At 38.6% G+C, this 25,296-nt stretch overlaps 2 protein-coding genes across 11 annotated transcripts in view; one reads left to right on the top strand and one right to left on the bottom strand.

Annotated features, from left to right (window-relative positions):
• The window catches only part of RAD9B (RAD9 checkpoint clamp component B), a 56,419-nt gene that overhangs the window by 12,926 nt on the left and 18,197 nt on the right, over positions 1–25,296 (top strand). For 6 of the 9 annotated variants that reach the window (XR_011542420.1, XR_011542419.1, XM_070628973.1 and 3 more), the window contains exons 6-10: positions 363–469; positions 5,817–5,923; positions 6,008–6,072; positions 6,894–7,016; positions 8,083–8,323. Coding sequence is in view for 7 of the 9 variants with exons in the window: in XM_070628973.1 (XP_070485074.1) it covers positions 363–469; positions 5,817–5,923; positions 6,008–6,072; positions 6,894–7,016; positions 8,083–8,323 (643 nt within the window). In the remaining 2 variants the exon portion in view is untranslated. Of the gene's footprint in view, positions 1–362; positions 470–5,816; positions 5,924–6,007; positions 6,073–6,893; positions 7,017–8,082; positions 8,324–12,474; positions 12,530–18,616; positions 21,791–25,296 lie in introns of those variants that run through there. The other 3 variants (XM_070628975.1, XM_070628970.1, XM_070628974.1) reach the window with 3 other exon arrangements.
• Positions 20,622–25,296, bottom strand: part of PPTC7 (protein phosphatase targeting COQ7) — a 35,878-nt gene continuing 31,203 nt past the window's right edge. For both annotated transcript variants that reach the window (XR_011542421.1, XM_070628976.1), the window contains one exon: positions 20,622–24,423. Coding sequence is in view for 1 of the 2 variants with exons in the window: in XM_070628976.1 (XP_070485077.1) it covers positions 24,365–24,423 (59 nt within the window). In the remaining variant the exon portion in view is untranslated. The remainder of the gene's footprint in view (positions 24,424–25,296) is intronic.

The raw sequence follows: 25,296 nt of genomic DNA, 5'->3' as shown, positions 1-25,296 counted from the left end.
GCTTACGAACTTAACCACTATGCCATTGGGTTGGCTGCTCAAATTTTTTAAAAAATATATTGGGTATATAAAAACATAGAATTAGAGACATTTTGTTCTAGTGTTTGGTTTATCCTGCAGTTTTCACATGTTTTACTAAGAATATATTTTACTATTCTCTTGGCTTTCAAATGAAGTGACAATTTTAAAATATACTAAAAATAAAGCAGTTCATATAGAAGAAAGAAGGTAGGTCTTTTGGGTAAATTTTTCTAAATCCAGGCGAACTAACCTATTTATTTCCATATTAGAGATTTGAGTCCTATTTAATAAGATTATTTCTATTCGTTTGCAAATAATGTAATTTTTTTCATTATTTATAGAGTGCTTGCTGAAGCAATTGTTCTTTTTACATCAAGTCAAGAGGAAGTTACTCTTGCCGTTACTCCATTCAATGTTTGCATTAAGAGTTCTAATGAGGAATCAATGGGTAAGGATTCTATCTGTCATGGTGTTTGATGGAATATTACTTCCTGGCTTTCTTGAAGTATACAGTAAATATTAGTGGCATAATATTTATTCTTGTTAAAAAAGCTCTAAGATGTAGAAAGATCATTAAAATTTTCAAGAGATCCAGGAAGGTTAACACAATCAGTAATTAAAAATGCTTGGCTTTGGGCCGGCCCAGTGGTGCAGTAGTTAAGTGCTCACGTTCCGCTTTGGCAGCCCGGGATTCACGGTTCAGATCCTGGGTGCGGACATGGCACCGCTTGGCACGCCATGATGCAGTAGGCGTCCCACATATAAAGTAGAGGAAGATGGGCACAGATGTTAGCTCAGGGCCAGTCTTCCTCAGCAAAAAGAGGAGGATTGGCGGCAGATGTTAGCTCAGGGCTAATCTTCCTCAAAAAAAAAAAAAAAACAACAAAGAAAAACTTGGCTTTGAGATTCAGGTTGTTTTAAAATTGGGAGAATGGTTACTGAGAAAAATATATTTTCAGTTAAGATTTTAAGGTCTCTTTCTCATCCTGTCATCCTTTGTGTTTAGCGTAAAGAAAAATTAAGAGGGCAGCAATGCAATTGAGATGATCTTTGACCACATAAGGATAAAAAGTTATAAAAAGTAACTTTGAATTAGAAATGTAAGGTATTCCAGGCTTAAGTTGAGTCAGATGACTTTTTTAGTGTTTAGTTTGTGCCAGGTTCTATTCTAAATGGTTTACATTTCTGGATTCATTTGATCTTCATAACAACTCTGTGATGCAAGTACTATTATTATCCCCGTTTTCCATATGAAGAAATTGGAGCACAGAGAAACTGAGTGACTTGTCTGGTGTCACACAGTAAGTGGTGGATTATGATCTGAATACACAGCTGGGCCCCAGGCCTCAGACTCGTTCCCGCTGTGCTATTATTGCTTCTCTCAGGTCTTGTGCAGCATTCTCTTTTGGCACTCAGGAGTGCATGATCTGGAAAATATATGCTTGGCTAGTGAAGGGTCTGTTTTATATTCCATAATGCCATCTCAATAAAGATGCCATTTGGTAACCAGGAGACACTGTCCCTCATGGGCAGTTTTCCAATGAGTACTTATAGTTATGGTTGACTGGGGACCCAATTGTTTAATTTTATTATCGAACTTACTCTATGCTACTACACTGGGAGTGACATGAGCCTTCTTGTTTGAGGTGAATATATGTGTAAGATATTGTTTGGTCCTTTTAAAAAATATATACCATTTATCCTGTGTCCTTACACTTATATAATTCATATTCATTGAAGAAAATTAAAAACAAAAAAAATCACCTGAAATCCCACTATCCAGAGACAAGCACTTTTCATAGTTTGGCAACAGATGTTGGCTCAGGGTGAATCTTCCTCAGCAATAATAATAATAATAATAATAATAATAATAATGGCTTGGTACATCTTCTTCTATCCTTTAGACCTAACAACAGGAGATTGGTTGAGTGAAGGTAATGAAATACTATGAAGCTCTTAAAAGTAATGTTATATGTGTGTATGTACATTCCTTTCTCCCTGAGTGTGTATATCAGAGATGTTTGTTGAAGCTAATTTTGTAGGGAAAAACATAAAACACTGATACACACAAATAATTAGAAAAATGTACTTGTTGACATTTTATTCGATATATTATTGAATAGATTATAAAGTGGTATGCACAGTATAATCACATTTTCATTTTTAAAAATACACATAAAAATTGAATAAAATATTAGGAAACAAAATTCAGCACTTCATTAAGGAGATCCTATACCATGACCATGTGGGATTTATTCCAGAAATGCAAGGTTGGTTCAATATTAGCAAATCCAAGAAAATAAAACACTATATCAATAGATTTAAGGGGGCTGGCCCCGTGGCCAAGTGGTTAAGTTTGTGCACTCCACTTCAGTGACCCAGGGTTTCACCGGTTCAGATCCTGGGCATGGACATGGCGCCGCTCATCGGGTCACGTTGGGGCGGTGTCCCACATGCCACAACTAAAAGGACCCACAACTAAAATATACAACTATATACTGGGGGGATTTGTGGAGAAAAAGCAATAATAATAATAATAATAATAATAATAAAAAGATATGAATGAAAAAGAAAAAAGTATAGGTGAGTCAAAATTATATCTTTATATCATTCCCATTTGAAATTTTATTCTTATGTCAATTTAGATAAGAACTCTGGTATTTAACATAAACAGTTTGATTTACGTGAGGTGAATTTGTAGCAGATCCTAAATTGTTGAGGAGTTCAAGAGGAATGTATACTTTATTATAAATATCACATTGAATTTATTTTTTAAACATAGCTATTTGAAAATAGTATAGAGATATGGGGGGATCATGTGGGGTAGGAGTAAATTTTGATGGGGCATGGGAGACAAAAAATATCTTTTTTTCCTTCAAAATCATTATTCATTTTTAAAAACAGCTTTATTGAAATATAACTCAGATACCATACAATTGATTCACTTAGAGTGTACAAGTCAGTGATTTTTAGTATATTCAGAGTTGTGCAGTCATTATCACAATCAATCTTAGAGCATTTAAGCATACCCATTAGCAGTCATTTCTCATTTCCTCCCAACCTCCAACCCACCCCGAGGCAACCACTAATCTACTTTCTGTCTCTATGAATTGTCTATTCTGGGGCATTTCATATATATGGAATCACGTAACATGTAGCCTTTTGTGTCTGGCTTCTTTCACTGAGGGTCGTATTTTCAAGGTTGTTCCATGTAGTAGTATGTATCAGTATTACATTTCTTTTTACTGATGAATAATAATCCATTGTATGAATATGCCACATTTTATTTATCTGTTCATCATTTGATGGGCATTTTGGTTTCACTTTTTAGCTCTTATGAATAATGCTGCTATGAACATTCATGTACAAGTTTTTGTGTGAACATATGTTTTCATTCATCTTGGGTATATACTTAGGAGTGGAATTGCTGAGTCACACAATAACTCTATGTTTAATATTTTGAAAAACTGCCAGACTGTTTTCCAAGGCGGGTATACCATTTTACATTCCCACCAGCAGTATGAGGGTTCTGATTTCTCCACACCCTCACCAATACTCTGTTATTGTTTGTCTTTTGGATTATAGCCATCCTAGTGGGTGTGAAGTGTTGTCTTCTTGTGGTTTTGATTTTCCTTTCCCTAATAACTAATGATATTGAACATCTTTTTATGTGCTTATTGGTTATTTGTATATCTTCTTTGGAGAAATGTCTGATCAAATCCCTTGCTTGTTTTTCACTTGGGTTATTTGTCTTTTTATTGTTCTGAATACTAGCCCCCTATCATAAATATGATTTCAAATCTTTTCTCCCATTCTGTAGGTTGTCTTTTTGCTTTCTTGATGGTGTCCTTTGAAGCACAAAAGTTTTTTATTTTGATGGAGTCCAATTTATTTGTCTTTCTTTTGTCCCTTGTGCTTGTAGTGCATCAATCGTTTTTTAAATCATAAAAGAATATGTAATAAAGGAATAAAGCCCGTAATGTCTGTATCTTTGATTATCTTGGAATGTACATGTAGTGTTCTAAATGTAAGGCTTCATTATGACAATAGTTGTTGAGAAAAATCCAATAATCTCTTCTTGAATAGAAGACATAGAAGATAGGATTTACCTCTGTTTAAGGAAACATGATATGCAAAAGTCTACATTAAAAAATTGGAGAGCGTATTACTTAGGATTATCTCCAACTAGGAGTGACAGAAAACAAAATAAAATAATCGTGGTAGATGTGGTTACTCCACAATCATCAAGGCACCAGGTGTTTGTTTCTTGTTTCTCTGGTATCTTTAATAAGTGGCTTCTATTTCATAGTCCACACAGTCATAGCAGCATTATTCATAATAGCCACAGAGTGTCATCAACTTGTAAATGGATATGTAAAATGTGGCATATCCCTACAGTTTAATATTATTCAGCAATAAAAAGGAATGGAGTACTGATAGATGCCGCAACATGGATGAGCCTTGAAAACATCATACTAGGAAGCCAGGCACAAAAGGCTACATATTGGATGATTCCATTTATACAAAATATCCAGAATAGTTAAATCCATGGAGACAGAAGCTAGATTAGTGGTTTCCAGAGGCTGGGAGGAGGGAGGAATGGGGAGTGATTGGTAATGGATGTGGGTTTTCTTTTTGAGGTGATCAGAATGTTCTGAAATTAGATAGTGTTAATGGTTGTACCACCTTATGAATGTACTAAAACCACTAAATTGTACACTTTAAAATGGTGAAAGTTATGGTATGTGATTATATCTCAATTTAAAATTTTTAAAATTCACTTTTTAAGCCATGTTTTATAATTTAGTGTGATACATCTATGTTGTCTGTTAATCTCTTTTTTAAAAAAATTTAAAAGTTTTTTTTGCTGTGGAAGATTTGCCCTGAGCTAACATCCACTGCCGATCTTCCTCTTTTGTTTTTTGTATGTGACCCACCACCACAGCGTGGCCACTGACAGACGATGGGTGTAAGTCTGTGTTTGGGAACCGAACCTAGGCCGCCGAAGTGGAGCGTGCTAAACTTAACCACTAGGCAACTGGGTTCGTTAATATTTTTGAAACAAGATGGGGTATAATGAAATAAGTAAAACATAACTTTGTTATTATATGTAAACTATATTTATAAATAGTAGTTCCCTTTAATAGTACTAACAAAAATAAATTAGTTTTTATGGTATCCTGATTATTTAATTGCTTATAATAAGCCACTATGTTTTGGCATGGCTTAAAATAGTTTATTCTTCTCTCTCATGATTCTGTGGGTTGATGTGGCTCAGCTGGGAAGTTCTCACTTGGGGTCTCTCATGCAGTTGCAGGTAGTGGCAATCACTTGCAGGTCTGGAATCACCTGCAGACATCCAAGGTGGCACACTGACATGCCTGGTAGTTGATGCTGGGCTGTTACCCAGAGTGCCTGCACATATGTGGCCTCTCCTTTAACTTGGACTTCATATAGCAGGAACTCAGCTTGGTGTCTGAGTTCCAAGAGTGAGTGTTGCAGGATAGAGGAAGTGGACAGAGGACAGAGGAAATGGAGGCTGCCAGTCTCTTAAGGCCTGGGCCCAGAAACCAGCACGAGGTCACTTCACCATATCCTAATGGGCAGAGCAGTCAGAGAGCCCACCCACTGAGATTCAAGGGGAGAGGATGTAGGCGTAGACCCCATCTCTCAATGAAGGAATATCAAAGAATTTGTGGCTATTTTTAACCTCACACTTAAGGTTATATTTTCATGTTAAAATTTAACAGATACCCCTGGAACTAATTTTGTTGTTTTCCTATAATATTGAACAGATTTGACCAGTTCTGTACACAGTGAGATGTTCGTTGGCCCAGATGAGTTTGACTTCTTTCAAATTGGAGTTGATACTGAAATAACATTTTGCTTCAAAGAATTGAAGGTAAACAAAAATTTGTGTCAAATTAAAATTTTCACTGGTAGTTTTTAATAAAGATTTCATGTTTTTTTCTTCTTTTCCTTTCAGGGAATGCTGATATTTTCAGAAGCTACACATGCTCCTATATCCATTCATTTTGATTTTCCTGGGAAGTAGGTCCTTGGGAACTTTTCTGAGTTTGTTTTTATTTTCCTTTTGTCATATATTAATAATAAAATCCTTTGGATCACTTCAAAATTAATTCACACCTCAGGAATTCCTTAACTTTACTAGCAACACGCATCAAACGGAAATTTTGAAAGATGCCATAACATAGCAATTTTTAATTGGTAATTTGATGGAGAACGATATATTCTACAGAGTGAAAACATTTGTAAATTTGACATGGTGCTGAATAAATTGCCTAATTAGAAAATTATACATGGCTTAAACAAGTTAAATCTCTATGAAACTATGATACTTTATATGATATTTCAGAACTGAAATTTCAAATGAGATTGAGTTAGGATAGACGTGTTTTGTTTTGTTTTGTTTTGTTGAGGAAGATTAGCCCTGAGCTAAATCTGCCGCCAATCCTCCTCTTTTTGCTGAGGAAGGTTGGCCCTGAGCTAACATCCATGCCCATCTTCCTCTACTTTATATGTGGGATGCCTACCACAGCATGGCTTGCCAAGCGGTGCCATGTCTGCACCTGGGATCTGAACCGGCGGACCCCGGGCCACCGAAGTGGAACGTGTGCACTTAACCACTGTGCCACTGGGCCAGCCCCAGGATAGATGTGTTTTATGAAATTGGATCTGATGATTTCTAAGGGCCCTCTGGCTCTTAGAACTGTGTTAATTTGTGAAAAAACATAAAGGACTTCTAGTTTTACTGTTTCTTTTTACTCCTGAATTAATTGTCATTTTCTAATGTTTTCTCAATGCCCATCAGAAAACAAGTGTAATGTTTGCTCTGACTTTGCCTTTTTTAGACCTATGGCTCTAAGTATTGATGATATGTTACTGGAAGCTAACTTTATTTTGGCCACATTAGCTGATGAGCCGAGTAGAGCATCTTCTCCACAATCACTGTGTCTGTCACAGAAACGAAAAAGGTAAGGCCGTGTTTTAATGTCTTTATTGGTTGGGAAAAAGCCATTGCAATCTTATTCTGAAATAATTCAGTGGCATTCATTTAGGAAACAATTGAAGAGAAAAATATTAGAAGATGAGAAATTTTGATTGGATCAGGAAGAGCTATAGTAAGATCTAACTGTAACATAGAAATATCACCAATCTGGCACTAGATATTTGCTTTTTTTCCTTCTGATCAGAATTTAACCAGACTCTCTGGTTTATCTTTGTTGTTACCCAAAGCTCCGTTTTTAGTAGTTGCTTTTTAGGAGTGCTACAGTGTGGAAGTTCACAGGAGAGTCTGTGTTCACTACCTAGAACTCTCTTCTCAAACATGGGGACAGCTATTGTTTGTCTTTTGTCTCTTAAGTAACTTTTTTTTTTCTGGGTGGTGCTTCACTGTAAAAGTAAGATAAAGTTACTCTGGGAAATTTGGAAAATACAGAAAAGTACAAAGACTATAAAAGTAGCATAAAGTTACTATGGGAAATTTGGAAAATACAGAAAAGTACGAAGAAGAGAATCAGAATCACCCACACTTGAACCACGTAGTGATAGCTACTGTTAATGTTTGGCTCACTGTATTTTCTTTCAGACTTTTTATTGTGCATACACTTATATTTTAAAACAAAGTTGGGATCATATAGCATATGTAGTTTTGGATCCTGTTTTTTCCCCACAAAATATGATGTTGTGAACGTGTTTCAGTATCACTGATTATGACTTGGAAACATGATATTTGTGGCTGTATAAAATTTTATCATATAGATGTATAGTAATGTATTTGATTTTTTTTTGATTTGGCCCTGTTATCATAAGATTGTCTCATGCACACTGGGTTGCTTTACTGAAAAATTCAAATCTGTCTAGAGAATTTCTAAATAATTGTATATGTAAATCTTAACTTTCAACAATTAGTCCCATGTTATTGCAATATATTTCCTAAACTAGTGTTATCATTGTCATCCCCTGTTGTTCCATTGGTTATATAAAAATATGTATTTCAAAGTAAACGGTTCATTCATTTAATCCCTATTAATAACTCAGGTCAGATCTGATACGTTCAAATTCAAAGGCTGGTAAAAATGTAACCAGCAAGGCCCTGGAGCATATCTCGAGAAAAGCGGCACCCAAAAGGCTTTGTCCTAATGAGACACTAACAGACATCTCTGCCTTGGAAAACTGTGGCAGCCCTCCACTGAAAAGAGTGAGCGGAGATGTTGGTGAAGTACCAGCAAGCAGTGTCAGGCGCGCGGAGGAAGTGCTGGCGTCTCCGTGTCTCAGGAAGGTAACAGAAAACATTGAGACGTGACCAGGTCTCGCTCAGGAATTCTCATCCTCTGTTTCCTTTTGCCCCAGCCCACCCTCAATATCTTGAAAATTAATTCTCTTACGTTTTGATAGAGGAGAGGTGAAGCCAGTCTGAGGTAGAGAAAAGACTGATTTATAGAATGTCAACACAAAATAGTTAAACTGCTCATTGAGTAATTTCTAACAAAATATATTCAAGTGAGGTTTGGGTCACTTGTTTTAAAGAATAAATTATGATTGCTTATAGCATACTTTGTTTGAATGTAAATATCATGCTTAAGTCATGTAACTCGTTTTTTAAAGATTGGCACCTGAGCTGACATCTATTGCCAATCTTGTTTTTTTTCTTCTCCTCCCCAAAGCCCCCAGTACATAGTTGTACATTCTAGTTGTAGGTCCTTCCAGTTGTTCTGTGTGGGACGCTGCCTCAGCATGGCTTGATGAGCAGTGCTAGATCCACACCCAGGATCTGAACCTGCGAAACCCCAGGCTGCCGAAGTGGAGTGCGTGAACTTAACCATGGGGCTGGCCCCTAACTCGTTTTTCAAAATAAGTGTCCTTCTAATTCTATTTTTCAAATTTTGTTGGAAATCCTTTATTCATAGTAGTACAAATGTAAATTCCATCCCAACAAACATGACAAATTCCTTCATAGTGGAGTCCCAGTTAATAACATATTATTATTTTACCAGTATTTTACTAGAAGGATGATAAGCTTACAGAATGCTATAGTGTCAAACCTTATGAAATCTATTGAATTGAAGATAAAGATAATTTATTAGAAACTGAGGTATCTCAAATAATGATAATCTCGATTTTGCATCTTTACATTAATATTTTATTCAAGCTTGTTTTGCTGTTGCTACTATTATTGGTTTGGAAATATGAGTTTCTTAGAATTAGAAATTTGAAAGGAGAAATAATATTTCAAAAAGTCACTATCTTTGGCTGTACAAAAGACCTTTAGGACAAATTGGATAGTAAAGTCCACTTATTATTCAGTTTGATGCCATCACTGTTTATTGAATACCTAGTACATGCCTGGCACTTATGGCAGTTTTCTCTTGTGTATTACTAGCTTGGCCATAAAGTGAGAACCAAAGTCTGTCTTTTCATTATGCAGAAGCATTTTCCCTCGCCTGTCTTTTTGGTCACACATATTGTGCTTACTTACTTCTTCATAGGCAGCAAAAGAAAACACTTTCCTGCTGCTTCACCTCTCTGCAGTCCACTTAGATTGCAGATTTCCTTTCTAGGGAGAGTGACCTTTAGAATTGAAAGCTCCATGAGCCCCATTGCAGCACTCTTTTCTTCAAGTGTCCTATCCTGTCGCTTAAATTCTAAAATGGAAGTTCCATTTTTTTTAAAGGAATTATTTGCTTGAATGTGTCAATCTCCTGCAAAACTGAATTTACATTATGGGTAAATTATTTAAGGCCTTATCATCTTCCACCTGAACTACTGTCAGGCTTCTGATTGGCCTCCAGGCCTCCATTCTCCTCCACTCTGGTTCGCCTCCACAGTGTGCAGAAGACTGTCCAAGCCTTCATCCACAACGAGGAATAGGGCTGCAGAGCACGGGCTCTGGAGTTCTGGTTCCTGGATTCAAATCCTGGTCTTGCCGCTTATTAGCTGTGTGACTTGGACAAGTTATTTATCTTTGCCTCGGTTTTCTTATCAGTAAAATCAAGATAATAATAATACTACCCATTACATAGAATTGTTGTGAAAATTAATTGAGCTTATACATGGAGCTGGCACATGGTCAGTGCTCATTAAATGTTAGTTATCTCCTGCCTTTAAAGCTCTTGGGTCATTCCGTTTCTCCCATGGGATCGCACCAAACTCCTTGGATTCAGGGACTTTCATTGAGGGACTTTCCCTCGGGTATTTGAGGTGATCTTCACAAGGCCACCTTCTTTCTTCCCTCCTGCCCGCAAACAAAACACACTCGGTGCCAGGAAGGGCACGTGGGTTTCCTCTCTGGTAACACCACCGAGCATTTGTCTGGGCAAGCAGTGTTGAGAATGACGCATAGCTGTATCTTCACTTGATCAGCAGCATCTGCCAGGCGCACTGGAGGGCTGTCACCTGTGGACCAGACTAAAGCTGTAGCCATTAAGGTGCTGGTGACGTTCTTATAACAATATAGCCCACACTATTTGTTTGCTTGTTTTTAGCTTTTTGCTTTAAAATAATTTTACTTTTAAAAAGTTGCAGAAACAGTACAAAAAATTCCCACATACCCTTCTCCCAGACTCGCCAAGTGTTAACATTTTCTATAATAGTACAATTATCATTTCATTGGAGAAAAATCAGAAAATACAAATCAAAGGTAATCAAAGATAATCACTACACATCCTTTTATTATTACTCTACCTTTGAAGACTTTTTCTATGCACATATATATACACATACTTGCACACATGCATATCAAATTTTAACTTTTAAAATTTTGAAGCAAATTCAGACTCACTTGCAGAAATAGTGTAAAGGATTCCCATATGCCTTCATCCAGATTCCCTAAATATTGACATCATAGGTTAATAGAGTCTCCTTTAGAATATTTTCTAGGTCTTGCTTTATCTTTCTTTACTTGATGCTTTAGTAGAATGTCCTCAAATTTGAATCCTCTCATGATTAAATTTCAGTGGTGCATTTTGGGTAAGAATATAACAGTGATGCTGAGTTCTTTTAGTCTATCATACGTGGAGGCACACGATGGAGTTTTTTTTTTTAAAGATTGGCACCTGAGCTAACAACTGTTGCCAATCTTCTCTCTTTTTTTCTTATTGCTTTTTCTCCCCAAATCCCCCGAGTAGATAGCCGCATATTCTAGTTGTGGGTCCTTCTAGTTGTGGCATGTGGGATGCTGCCTCAACAGGTGATCAGTACTGTGTCTGCGCCCAGGATCTGAACCAGCAAAACCCTGGGCTGCCACAGCGGAGCGCGTGAAGTTAACCACTCGGCTACCGGCCCGGCCCCACGATGGAGATTTGTCTCCTTGATGGTCTTTATCTGATTAAGGTGCTATCTGCCAGATTTCTCCAGTGTAAAGCGACTGCTTTTCTGTTAGTAATTGAAAGAGTCTTGTGGGGAGCTACTCTGAGACTATAAAAGATCCTGTTCCTCATCATACTTTTTGCCTACTAATTTTAGCATTCATTGATTTCTTTTTCTGTTTAAAATAGTTATCACTGTGATGTTTGCCAAATGGTGATTTTTCTTTTTGTCGGATGAAACTTCACTTTAAGTTCTTTCCCTTCTGCCCTATTTATTTGTTATTCAATTATTTATTTATATCATGATATACTCTTGGATATTAGTCTATGAATTTTAATCCATTACTAGCATTATTTATTTTCTTGCTTAAATTGCTCCATATTTGGCCACTGGTAGCCTATGTCCCTTTGACATGTCTCCAACATTTTTTTTCTAAAGATTGGCACCTGACCTAACATCTGTTGCCAGTCTTTTTTTCCTTCTTCTTCTTCTCCCCAAAGCCCCCCAGTACATAGTTGTATATTCTAGTTGTGGGTCCTTCTAGTTGTGCTATGTGGGACGCTGCCTCAGCATGGCCTGATGAGCGATGCTAGGTCTGTGCCCAGGATCCAAACCGGAAAAACCCTGGGCCACTGAAGCAGAGTGCATGAACTCACCCACTCGGCCATGGGGCTAGCCCTTGTCTCCAACATTTTTTGAGCACTTCCTTACTTTTTGGAAGCTTAAAATGTCCTAGGCTTAACTTGTATTTCTCCTGCTCCAGCCCCAGAATCAGCCATTTCTCCCAAGAGCCCTGGTTCTTTTGATTGGAGATGGTATATAGAAACCAAGTTCCGAGTGCTAGGTGTGCCCTTTTGTACTAGGATTTCATTGCTTCTGGGCCCTCTCAGCAGACAGAGCTAGGAAGTATATGCATTTATTGACACATACACATGTATTGATTAATTTTATATCTATTTGTATACGTATATATATTAAAATCCATAAACTCATAGTAATACCTCCAATTCCAGTTCAACACCACTGAGTCCATGCTAGCCTCCTGCTTGCTTTATTTATAACTCCTTTTTCTGACAGAAACTAGGCTTATTATTCACAGTATGTTTACTTATTGTTCAATCCTAGAACACACAGTTTCAGAACTGCTAATCCATACCCAACGAAAAACAAATCTGCTAACTAGAGGTACAGTATCTGTCATCATTATTTTGTCTTTAGTCGTAAAGTATATATTCAAAATACTGTTTTTCAAAGTTCCTTAGGTTAGTTCTTCCCTCTCTCATATTTCGGTGTGGTTGTTCATCCTCTGTAATACAGGTAGCCTTATTTGTTTGCTTGTCTTCCGTTTTGGTTCTCCTCAAATCCTTGTTGATTTTATTTGTTTATTTCGAGTGCTGAGCCATCAGCAGCACTGAAAGTGGGAACTATACAAAGGTATATGCAGGGCGCGTCACTCCCTCCCTCCTCTGCCCGGGCCTGGGCCCCTTGTAGGGAGTAAATCTCGTTAAGTTTCTCACTTATCATTTCTATGTTTCTTTGTGCACAAATGAGCAGATACTTATGTATTTTGTCTCTTCTTTCTTATACTATAAATGCTGTTTTCCACTTTGGTTTTTGCACTTAACAGTATATACTGAAAATCACTCCATATCAGTTTCTCTTTTTTCCCCTCAGCTGCTTAGTATTCCATGTGTGAATGTACCATAGTTAATTCAACGACTCTCCTATCTGCTGACATTTAGATATCCCCTAGTATTTTGCAGTTACAGAGCTGCAGTGAGTTACCTTTTATACATATGTTTTCATATTATCAGAAGTGTAACTTCAAGGCAAATTCCTGACAGTGTGATTGCTCCTTCAAAAGGTAGTGCATATGTAGTCTTGTGAGGTGCTGCCAGCTTCCTCTCCAGAAGGGTTGGACCAGTTTGTGTCCCCTCCTGTGACGGAGGAGAGGGCCAGGGGGAAACCCAGCCTGGCAAACAGCTTATGTTGTCAAACTGATAGTTGAGAAATGATATCTCAGTTGGTATTTCAGTGTAGTCTTTTTTTTTTTAAAGGATTGGCACCTGGGCTAACGACTGTTGCCAATCTTTTTTTTTTTCTGCTTTATCTCCCCAAACCCCCCCTGTACACAGTTGTATATCTTAGTTGCCGGTCCTTCTAGTTGTGAGATGTGGGACGCTGCCTCAATGTGGCCTGATGAGCGGTGCCATGTCCGCGCCCAGGATCCGAACCCTGGGCCGCCGCAGCGGAGCGCGCGAACTTAACCACTCGACCACGCAGCCGGCCCCTCAGTGTAGTTTTGATTTGCATTTCTCTAATTGTGAGGTTAACATCTTTTCATGTGGTTAAACATCTTTTCATGTGGCCATTTTATAATTTTAGGGAATTGTTTATTTTGTCTTCATATTTTTCTATTTTTTTATCCTTTTCCTTTAATTTTTAAGAGTTCTTCATATATATAGGTATATATATATATATAAATGGATATTGGCCATTTATCTGTGATATATAGTGCAAACATTTTCTCCCAGTCAGTTTCATTTTCTAACAGTCAGTTGTCTTTAAATTTTTTTTGTCATAAAAATTTTCATTTTATGTAGTCAGCTTTATCAACCTTTAAAAAAATTACCCCTTGATTTTGAGTCATTAATTACAAAGCCTTGCCCCACTTGGAGGTTAAAGAGGAGTTCTCTCCTGTTTCCTTCTAGAACTTGTTTTTCATCTTTTTATAGTTACATCCTGAACCATTTGGAGTTTCTTGTCTTGTGTATGGTGTGAGGTATGGATCTAATTTTATCTTTTTGCTATTCAGCTATCCCAGAACCACTTCTTATAGGGTCTACCTTTGCTCTAGTGAGGTGCTCCCTTTATCATATGCTACATTTCTGTATTTGGGTCTATTTCTAGACTTTCTTTTCAACTCGGCTGAGCTGTTTGTCTCTTCATGTGTCGGTACACATTTTTCATTATGGAGGCTTCGGAGTATATTTAATGTCTGGTAGTGTTAGTATCCTTTTGTAGATTTTATCATTTTTTTCCTGGCTATTTCACTTGGACTTTAATATCAACTTATCTAGCTCCATTAAAAAGTCTTTGGTATTTTTTTATTGGGATTTCCTTAAATTTCTGTTAACTTGGGGAAAACTGATATCTTTATGATGTTGAGTCCTTCTGTCCTAAAACAAGCAGTGTATTTTCCTCTTGTTCAGGTGTACTTTTGTGTCTTTCAGAAGTGTTTTAAAACTATCCTTATATAGGTTTTACTATTCACTATTCACTATTAAGTAACCTTTTATGTTACTATTGTAAATGGAGTTTTCTCTAGCATTATGTTCTCTGACTGCCTATTGTTTGTGTATATGAAGGGTATTGTTTTTTGCATGTTGATTTGATTCCCTGCTGTCTTGCTGAATTATTTGATTCTCTCTCAGGTTTCCAGACGCGCTGTGGGCCTCAGGGAGAGCTGGTTTTCTTTAACGGCTCCGTGGGCCTCCTCCGCTCAGCTGCAGCAGCTCATCGCCTTCAGCAGTGCTGCATGGCAGTGAGGGCAGTAGCCATCCTTGCTTAGCTCCTTAGTGGAAACGTTTGGCATGCACTTTCGTGTTCTACTTTTGCTCATGGTATTATTCCTGCAGCTGAGGTGATATTATTCCTTTCTTCTCCACCTTTTAAACTCCTACCTACCCTTCAAGGCCCAGCTCAAATGCTACTTCTCTTTTTGAAGACATCTCATTCTACTCAAAGCATTTGTTGATCCTATTCATTATTACCGTCACATGATAATTTAATATAGATGCTTGTCGCTCCACTAGGTATATTGTGAGTTCATCAGGGCAGGCCTGAGTCTTACCCATCTCTGTATTCCTAGTGCATAGCCAGCGGTTGACAAACTTTCAGCCCTGGTTTGGAATAGCTTAAGAAGGTTAAAATCCCTCCAGTCGTATCACAAAATTCCCAAATGAAAGCAATTTAAATTCACCTTATTAAAAAAATAAATCTATGGTAGTATACTACTTTGGGAAAGGGGATTTTCAAACTTAAACTGTGATAGAGGAGTATTAGAATATTCTGAACAGTGACCAGTGATTTCTTCCATTGTGGATTTTCAATAAAATAAGTTTAAACAAGAAGTTATACGCAGCTCTCCAGAGCACCAAAATGGGAAAAATATGTATTTTTAAAAAAGATTTTATAATAATTTATCTTCTTGTTTAAAAAGTAATTTTGTTGGGATTATAATGGTTTATAATAATTTATCATCTTACCCAATTCATATTGGACTTGAGGCTAATTCCCAGCTGCATGGCTGTTCACAAGCTTTCTCCATTAGAAGACTGTCAGATACCAGGGAAGGACTCAATCATCCAGCCACACAGACTTAAAGGCCAAAGAGTAGGTGGGGACAAGAGAGGGTAGCAAGTAACATTTACCCTAAGTCAGTAGCAAATTCAGGGCAGTTTTCAAAGACCAAAGTAAACCTAAGCTTTCTAGTTTAATTAGCACCATAAACATTAATGAAGAGCTATCTGCACATAGTATTGTACATTCAAGAGACACAGATACTGTCTTAAGGTCACTTTTAGCTTTAGGATCTTGACCTTGGCCAAGATTAGACTCTTCAGAGGCAATTCAGACTATGCCTCCAGGTACAATCAAAGGCAGTATATTAGTTTCCTATTGCTGCTATAACAGATTACCACAAATTTAGTGGCTAAAACGACACAAACTTATTATCTTACAGTTCTGGAGATCAGAAGTTCGAAATGGGTCTCCCTGGGCTAAAATCAAGGTGTCAGCAGGGCTGGTTCCTTTCTGGAGACTTTAGGGGACAGTCTGTTTTCTTGCCTTTCCTAGCTTCCTGAGGTCACCTGCATTCTTTGGTTTGTGGTCCCCTTCCATCTTCAAAATTAGCAATGGCCAATCAAGTCATTTTCACATCGCTTCACTCTGACGCTGACTCCTCTTCTTCCTCTTCCATGTTTAAGGATCCTTGAGATTCCGTTGGGGCCACCTGGCTAGTCTAGGTCAGCTGATTAGCCACCTAATTCCATCTGCTACCTTAATTCCCCTTTGCCATGTGACATAACATATTCACAGGTTCCTGGGATTAAGACGTGGGCATCTTTGGGGGGGCCATCATTCCGCCTACCACAGCCAATATCACAGCTAACTTGGGGTGTTCCATCTGGAGTGTGAGTTCAACAGCTGGTATCACACTTGCCACCGTGCAGAGGACATCTTCACCCTCTGGTTCGTGAGGATGAGCCAAGAACAGGGTCATTCATTTATTCATTCATGTTGTCTACTGTGCGACTTCCACAAGTATTTGTTGAGGGCCACATGTCATAGATGTAGGGTTTACAATGGTGAGCAAAATAAACAAGTTCCTAAACTTTATAAGAGACTAGGGGGGAGATAGACATTAAACAGTCATGACTAAATATATGATAATTTTTAAAGACTGTGATAAGTTCAATAACGGAAAAGTTCAGGGTGCTTTGAGAGGATTTAAGTTGTGAACTGACCTAATCCAGGAGGTCAGAAAGTCTTCTCTTTGAAACTGGTGTTTGGGCTAAGCTGGAAGGGATAAGGTAGTAGGTGGGGAGTTGGGTGGATGTGTGGCATGTGCAAAGGCCCTGTGATGGAGGGAGTGTGGTGGTTTTAAGGAACTGAATGATGAAGGCTGGCCAGTGTGGTTAGAGAGCAGATAGGCAGGGAGAAACAATGGCACAGGGTGAAGCTAGAGAAATTGGTGAGTGCCAAATCATGCCAGAAGAGTCTCGTAAGCCATTTAAAGAACGAGATAAAGTACCTTGGCATTTAAAGTATTTGAAGGGTTTTGATAGGGTGGACTGACTGAGCTGAATTTTTAAAAGATAACTTTAGCTGCAGCTATTGTGTGAAGAGTGGGGTGCAGTGAGGCAAGAATGGAAGAAGTTGTAGCACGTGAGAGATGGTGATTCCTTACAGTCCAGATGGAGCGAGGTGGCCACAGGAGACAGCTAATAGAGGAGACAAAAGTAGCAAGACTTGGTGATGGATTGGTTCTGGGGGTTAAGGGCAAAGGAGGTATCAAGGATGACTTAGGTTTGGAGAAACGAGATCAATGCTCACTAAGATCATGAATTCAATTTTGGATATGTGAAGTTGCAGAAACCAAGTAGGTAGTAGAATATACGGATTGAAGTTCAAATTCTAACTTTGAGACTCCCTGGCATATGGATGCTAATTTCAGCCAGGGGTCTGAATGAAATCTCCTAGGCAGAGGGTACAGAGGAGAGGACTGCCATTATTTAAAGCAGTGGTTCTCAAGCAGGGGCAATTATGCCCCCCAGGTGACATTGGGCTATGTCTGGAGACACTTCTAGATTCCACACTTCAGGAAGGGGGTACCGTCACCTAGTGGGTAGAGGCCAGGGATGCTGCTCAGTATCCTCGAATGCATAGGACAGCCCCCACAACAAGGAACCATCAGGCCCCAAGTGTCACTAATGCTGAGGTTGAGAAACTCTGATTCAAAGGCTGGGTAGAAGGTAAGCCAGCTGAAAAGTCACAGAGCAGCCAGGAGAGTGTGGTATGAGGAAGGTACAAGAACAAAGTGTCAGAGTGAATATCAAGTGGGATGAAGAAGGAAAATGGTCATTGGCTTAAGGATGTGGCAATTTGCGGTGACCATAATACGAACAGTGTCTGTGAAGTGGTGGGGTCAGGAATTTCAGCTAGGACTGAAGAACAGGAGAATGAGCAAATGGAGACAGCAAGTGCAGACCACTCTACAGCAGAGGTAAGGCGACAGCTGCAGGGAAGAATGGGATGAGGCTGTTTATGTACAGATGAGAGACGTGATTATTTAAAAATGCTGATATTCCTATCCAGTAGAGAAGCACGGGAAGGGCTGTGAGGCAGTTAGGGGGGCAAGGACTGGCTTTAGCCTGGAGGGGTAGCTCCTGTCGCAGAGGAGAAAAAGGGACGCTGGATCGGAGTCAAGCAGGATTGGCTGCAGAGTGGCCCCACAGCCCCAAGTACGGAGCGGCTTAGGCAGGAGAGTCAGAAGCAGAGCACTGATCCCAAGCTGCATGCCTCTGAAGTCAGGAAGGGTTGCGTTTTAGGATGTGTTGGCCAGTTCTGGGTGTTGCATGAACCATCACCATCAAAGTCAGGGAGACCACACTGGCCAGGTTTCTGAAAAGGGGCTGTCACCTGGAGCATTCACGGAACACTGACTTTAGCTTTGAATAAAGTGCAGTTACCTTTTTCCCTCCAGTTTTCTTGCATGTTCTTTGGAGCAGTTTCTTCTGACCAGCACTTCAGCCACCCTTTCGACAGTCTGGCAACAGCAAGTGACAGTGAAGAGGACGTGAATTATGGCAGTTTTTCCACATTCTAACACTTAATGATGACTGAGTTGGCCCCCAGGCCATTCACTAGCTCATTTGCATCTCAAACATGTTTTCACACTTAGTCTAAAGATATTGTCTTGGGCTTCCTTGAAATGGAGGATGGGCTTCTGCCTTTCTGAACATCATCTTGCACAACAACCATCTCTAGAAATAGCTGCTTGTCAAGTGTATGTAATTTGCTTTAAATCCATTATGCTACTTGGGACGCAGAAGGGTTTTCTGTGCAGGGAAAAAGCTCGTTAGAATTCTTCAATGCACGTTCACACTAGGACTTTAGCATTTTCTTTGCTGCTTTGCCAGTATTATCAAGGTAGTGAAACTTTCTTCGGCAGCCGTGTGGAGTGCGTCAGCATGGCTTGTGGTTTTGTGATGAGTAGTCAGGTCTTTTGTATTTGATTACAAACATTTCATTTTGGTACTTCCAGACATAGTAAAAAGTTATGCAATCTTTACTCATGTAATGCCATGACTTATTTTGTCCATTGCTTTTTCTATTTTAAGATTTTAAGTAAAATAACCCTTGAAAAAAGGTCAAGAATAAAAATACATAGCTACCCCCCTTCACTTTGGAGTTTTTTTATATATTGTAAAATTTTATTTTATAGCTTTAAATGGTTCTGATTTTCAGATGTGATTTTTAAATTTTGCAGTGTGAATCAGAAAAGAATTTAATGTTAAGTGATGCCAAAAGTTTATTTCTGTGTTATCTGATACAGAGCGGCAACCTCCACTGCCAAGAGCGCCTGGGTTTGGAGTGGGGTGAGGTGGAAGATGACTCTCTGTTCTTTCCCCTTTAAGAATTAGCTTCTTACCTGCACAAACAGACTAAAAAATTTGGCACAAAAACATGGTTATGTAATATCTTATGATGCATGCCTCTCCCTCCCTCCCCCAAACCTGTTTATAGTCAATTATAACCTGACAGACTAGACTTCTGTAACATTGTCTCTGTGAAACCATCAAGTCACAAGGAAGTGTTAACTGGCAAGTAGCTGTACTTTAGATTTGTGAGGAATTCATAAACAAAGGTGGCTGAGTGGATTACTAAACTTTAGAACTGTGAACGAGTTCTAACTAAAACCAGAACGAATTTGGCTCTTGTACCTTAGTAATGAGTCAGAACTACCCACAATAACCTAATAAAAACTCAAGTTCATCCCAAAATGTTTCTCAGTGAATGAAAATGGGCCTTCACCAAGCTTTTTGTGGAAATTGGCAATGCCCACATAATTTCAAGAAGTCCATTCACACTGTAGGCTAAAAATTGATGTATCTTATGCTTACACTGATGGTTAACAATGACTTTCACACATTCCTAACAAACGCAGATGACGACACAGAGAACATCTAGACACAAGCGTAACTGTAGGTCTCCTTGCTGAGGACGAAGTTTCTGGTTCACTCACTGAAACAGGCAGGGGGAGTTAGGTTGTGAAGGCATCATCAGTAATCCTTGGATGCAGCACCGGTCTGTAAAAGATAGTTACATTGTTAAATGGTGTAGAATTTGGATTTTAGAATTTGGATACAGAATACTAAATTTAAATGACATCAGATTTTTTTGTGGCTTCCCTTCATACCATTTGGAAGATGCAAAAAGCCACCTTAGCTGGGAAAACATATATTTTACATTCAATAATCAGTCCATTATGATGAACTTTTGAGGAAGCTGCACTGATGTAGTAAACCAGCTGGTGAAAAAGAGCTAAGGTGGATAAACCAGTGAAAGACAGAAAATGACGGCAAAGAGATACGGGGTCACCGCTCCACTACGAGGCTGAGAAATGAGGACTTGACAGAGACCAACAAACTCAGTGTCAAGGGCTGGTATCTTATTTAGTTATATTCGAATTAAAAGGAGGACACAGATTAGTATAAATACTATATTTATTAAATATCTTTACAGTTTATTTAAATGTATTTACAGAACTATTCCTGCATAAGTTATATTTCAGACATCCAATTCAGGTCATTGCCTCTTGGGTAAGACAAATAATGATAGTCTCAACAGAAAAAAAGCAGCTCATTAGTATACACAATTCAAATTTACTTCAATATTTAGCCATCTTTGCCACAAACGACCTGCTAACAGTTAAAATTTTGACATGGACACTGTCGCTTTTTAGTTGAGAAGTTCAATTTTGCAATGAATTTAATTTTTTTTTAAAACAGAATCCAAATGTTTTCTGCTTCATATTCTCAGCTTTATAAGCAGATTTTGATTTTTTAATATTGTAAAATGTATTAATTGCAAAAATGTGATAGTTTCCAGGGAAACTGGATGTTGTAGCTTCTGCCAAAGGTGACAAGGAACATGAACTTATTCCAAAGTACGAACATTTACAGTTCTAGCCCATCCTGCTTACAATCTCCACAACGCTCCAAACTGACTCCGGAATTCCCCCAATTCCTGCCTTGTTACTTGCTGTGGTAGGTTGGTGGTACTGCAGGTGGTACTGAAGGCTACTGTTCTACCCAGAACAAAGGCAGCCGAGAGGAGAGCATGCCCTCCCATCACGCAGAGCTTGAAATCTAGTCTCTAATCTAGACACAGCCCAACCCCCAGACATGCACACCTGGAATGGATGCTTTTGTGATTTAGTACCCATCAACCATGTCAAGCCAGTACAGTAATTCGGGACAAATTTCCCCCCTCATTTCTTCTTTCAGTTTTTAAGAGCCTATGGCCTCTACTGAATATCTGTTCGATAAATTTTTTTTGTGCGCAGGCAGCTTAAGTTCACAGGAAGAAATAAGGTTCTGATATGTTTAGAGTGCACATTTTAAAACAGAACAAAATAAAAATTTCAAGCATGTGATAAAAATATTGATTTTTATAATACAGTATTGCTTTATAAATATAGATGGAAAAGCTATAAACTTTACTGGTCTTTGGTGCATCCAGAGAGGGATAAATAATTTGCCATTTGTAAATCAGAAACCCAAATTCTCTTTTGTTATAAAAGTCCGTTACATGAGGCAAATGTGTGTGGTTTTTTATACTGCTTGATTTAAAATACAGTTAACACACACATCAAGTTTAAGAATCAGACCCACCAAGTGGTATATCTCAGTCACACCCCACAGAGACTTGGGTCCTGTGATCTAGAAAATTCCAGTATGGGTCCAAACACAGCCTCTGACCACTGAGAGTGGAAGGAGTTACTTGTCAAGTAGCACTCCACATGACCCCCAGCGGTTATAAAATTAAGTGCATAACACAAAAAGGACAAGGAAAAAAGAAAACAGAGAAAATATTTTGTGTCACTTATCTACAGGCCAGGTCCAAAGTCAGTTCCATTGTGAAACTCAATTCTTGTCCCACTATTTTCAATGTCACTGGAACAAACACATTGCTGATTTCTAACAATCATTTCTCAAAAAAGATTAAGTTGATTAAATGAGTTGTGTAAACCACTACCAATCTAGCTTTACAAAGATTGTGTTTGATGGGTTAGATGAGAGCAGAGAAAAGCCAGTGACTTGACCAGCACTGCTCTTACCAGGAATTAAATGTAGGCATTGGAAAATTAATGCAAAATATATCCAGGTCATAAGGATACATATACCTCTGACCAGAAATAATTCAAAACCCAAGCAAAAGAACTAAAGTCGTCAGCCCAAGTATAAATGTATTCCTTCCCACAAAACCCTTCTGGATGCAACTTTCTTTACTTTTTAAATACACAGAGACTGCAAATAGTTTGTGCAAAATAAATACCCCGCCACTTGCCACTCACGCTTCCGTGTTTTCTCGTAGCACAATGGGCTCGCATTATTTAAAGTCTCCCTCCACCTCCCGCCCCGCCCCCGTCTGCTCTACCAAAGAATTCTGTTGTGTCAAGTTAGGGTAATTAAGGCATTCTGACATGTAATTAAAGGTGATTTAAAATAGATATCTAACATTATGCCAATTTAGGAATAGTAGATAAATTACTGAACAGCTTACAAATGAATAACTCATTCTTATTATAAATGAAATGCCTGTTACAAGCATGATGCATTGAAATATAGTAATGACATGTACATGGTACATGTTAAACAATTTTAAATAAAACAAAAGCTTGACAGTTACTCAAATATACAGTACAAATTCACAAAACAAAATCTTTTGAAACAAGTTGAGGTAACCTCAAACATAAGTCTTTATGCAATAAACCAGGAAGTAAGTATCTCCTTTAGAGAAAGAGACTTTCTAGACTCTTCTCAGGTTTAATTGCATTCTCATCTATACAACCAACGTTACCTGACTTAGATATAAAACATGGCTTTAATTTAAAGATTTCTAAGTATATATATTTTTCTACCAACAAGTTAATGAAGGAAAAAAACTGACCCAAAAATATATATCTTTACAGCAGTCGACTTGTACACAAACCTTAAAAATAAGTTTGAGCTTGCAGATAATGGGAAAATTGAATGCGGGGTAGTTTTATAAGGAACTACACACTGCAAGATGGCTATTTGGAAACTGTAAACATTAAGCTTGATTCAGAAACCGCTAAATTTCTGTGGAGGGCAAATGCAAATGTCAGATCATCACCAGGAGTCTTCCTCGTGGACTCTCATGCCACTGCCACTGCCCACGGTGCTCTTTCAATGTGGACGCCCTGAATTTGGTGCATGCTCTACAGCAAGCAAAGCTACTAATAGAAGGTCTGGGAGTAAGACCAGGGGTAGCATGACCATCAAAAGCCGACAAAATTCAAAGTTACAGCTGTCCATTGTCAACCCATTTTAGGCCCGAGGGCCTAGAGCGCCCACGCAGGGGCATCATTGCAGACAGCTGGGAGGAATTTCAGCCACAACATGAAATGTCTAGGCTTTGAGGAGTTTTACAATCTTGAGTAGTATTTCAATTAAAACATTTTGGTGAGGAATCTCCCCTACCCCTCCTGCAGACCAGGCCACCAGCCTGTGATATGGACTAATCAAACCGCTGAAATCACACACAATTGAGCATCCTTTAAAAACCATGAAATGTTTGCCTCCGTAGAAATAAACTGAATTTTTCTTCAAGTGTCTAACAAAAAAGCTCCTGGGATCAAGATTTCATAATCCAGAGCAATGTTTTAGAGCAGAATTATAAGCCCCTGAAAAATAGGAGTTTATAATGAAAACATAAAGCCACACCCAATCATAAAGACTTGTATAATACACGTGTAACATTTCTTTTGATGAATAATGTTTCTAGTAGTTGTACAATAACATACAATTTGTGTTAGACTTTTAAAATCACTTTTACACATTGTGATTTTGATTTCACTTTACCAACATCACTCATTTTCAATACCTCAACCATTTTTGAAAAGTAATTGCCGGTTTTGGCTTTGAAAACCTCCATCCCATCATGAAAAGGACAATGAGAAGCAAAGGCCAATCTCCAAATCTTGATTCTCTTCAAATGTTGCTGGCAGATATGAGCTAGCGAGTGACAGTAGTGGTTCTCAACATAGATCTCAACAGGGTCTCAAAAAGACAGGCAAAGGCTTACATCACTGGCCATTGAGATCAGTGGCAAAGAAACGTGGTCCCGCCAGCAGGATCAGCACACATGGCAGGGGAGAATTTGGGGTGATGAAAGGAAAGGCAGGAGTTGACACCTAGGCGACTCAGTCTGTATACTCAGCCACTATTGAAAGAAGGACGGTGATGTCATCTGGCTTTCCACCTAAAATGAAAATGAAAATGTATTCATGTATCTCAAAAGGAAGAGTCAATCAAAAACACAAGCCTAAGTAAGTGCTAGGAGACAAATGCTTGCAATTCAGACAGGTTAGGTTTGTCAGTATAGTCTAGAAGAAAAAAGAAAAAAAGATTCGATAAGGAGAAATAGTTTAAAAAACACCAAGGAATTACATGTAATTTTAATTGAAGCTTTAAAAAGAAAACTCTTCCCTGCTCCTTTACAACGGACGCTCCATTTAAATGGCCACCATATCCTCTGTTTACAGCAATCACAGTAAAGACGAAATCTGGTTAGGGCAAATTCTGCTGGACGAGAAAGTTACATGCTTCTATCCATAATCCTAATTTGGACAAACATATCCAGTGTTTTGAAACTAGGAATAGCCTTGTATTCTAAATCTGTCAAACAGCTATGGCATGTGCTTTTTTCTATTTTAATATTTCCTGGAGGGCTAAGAAATGCTTTACATGTCATAATATTGTATCAGCAAGAAACTGACCCACTCTCCTAGTTCTGATATGCTAGCACCAACATGTCATCCCGGCCTTAAGACTGAGCTACTGGCCCGCTCCCAAAGTTACACATCGCTCAGGAAACAGAAGGCCTCTTTAGGCAAGGACAATTTAACACTGCTTCCCTCTTCAAGACCTGCTGAGGCAATCTGGCTGGCAAATACTGTCAACAAGTCCCCTGGAGCCAGAGGAAGGGAGAAGTGAAATGTCAGACCCATGAAGGGCAGAATGTTAAACGGTTAGGAATGTCCAGGCCCTCCAGGCAGAACTCGGAGGCCTTTTGGGCTCAGGTCCAAGCAGTGCAGCGGTGGCAATAAAAGGTTCAGGTTCTGCCTGCCTCTGC

The sequence above is a fragment of the Equus przewalskii genome, chromosome 7, assembly GCF_037783145.1.
Source record: "Equus przewalskii isolate Varuska chromosome 7, EquPr2, whole genome shotgun sequence".
In the NCBI taxonomy this organism is placed as follows: Eukaryota; Metazoa; Chordata; class Mammalia; order Perissodactyla; family Equidae; genus Equus; species Equus przewalskii.
This window is presented reverse-complemented; position numbering and strand designations above follow the sequence as displayed.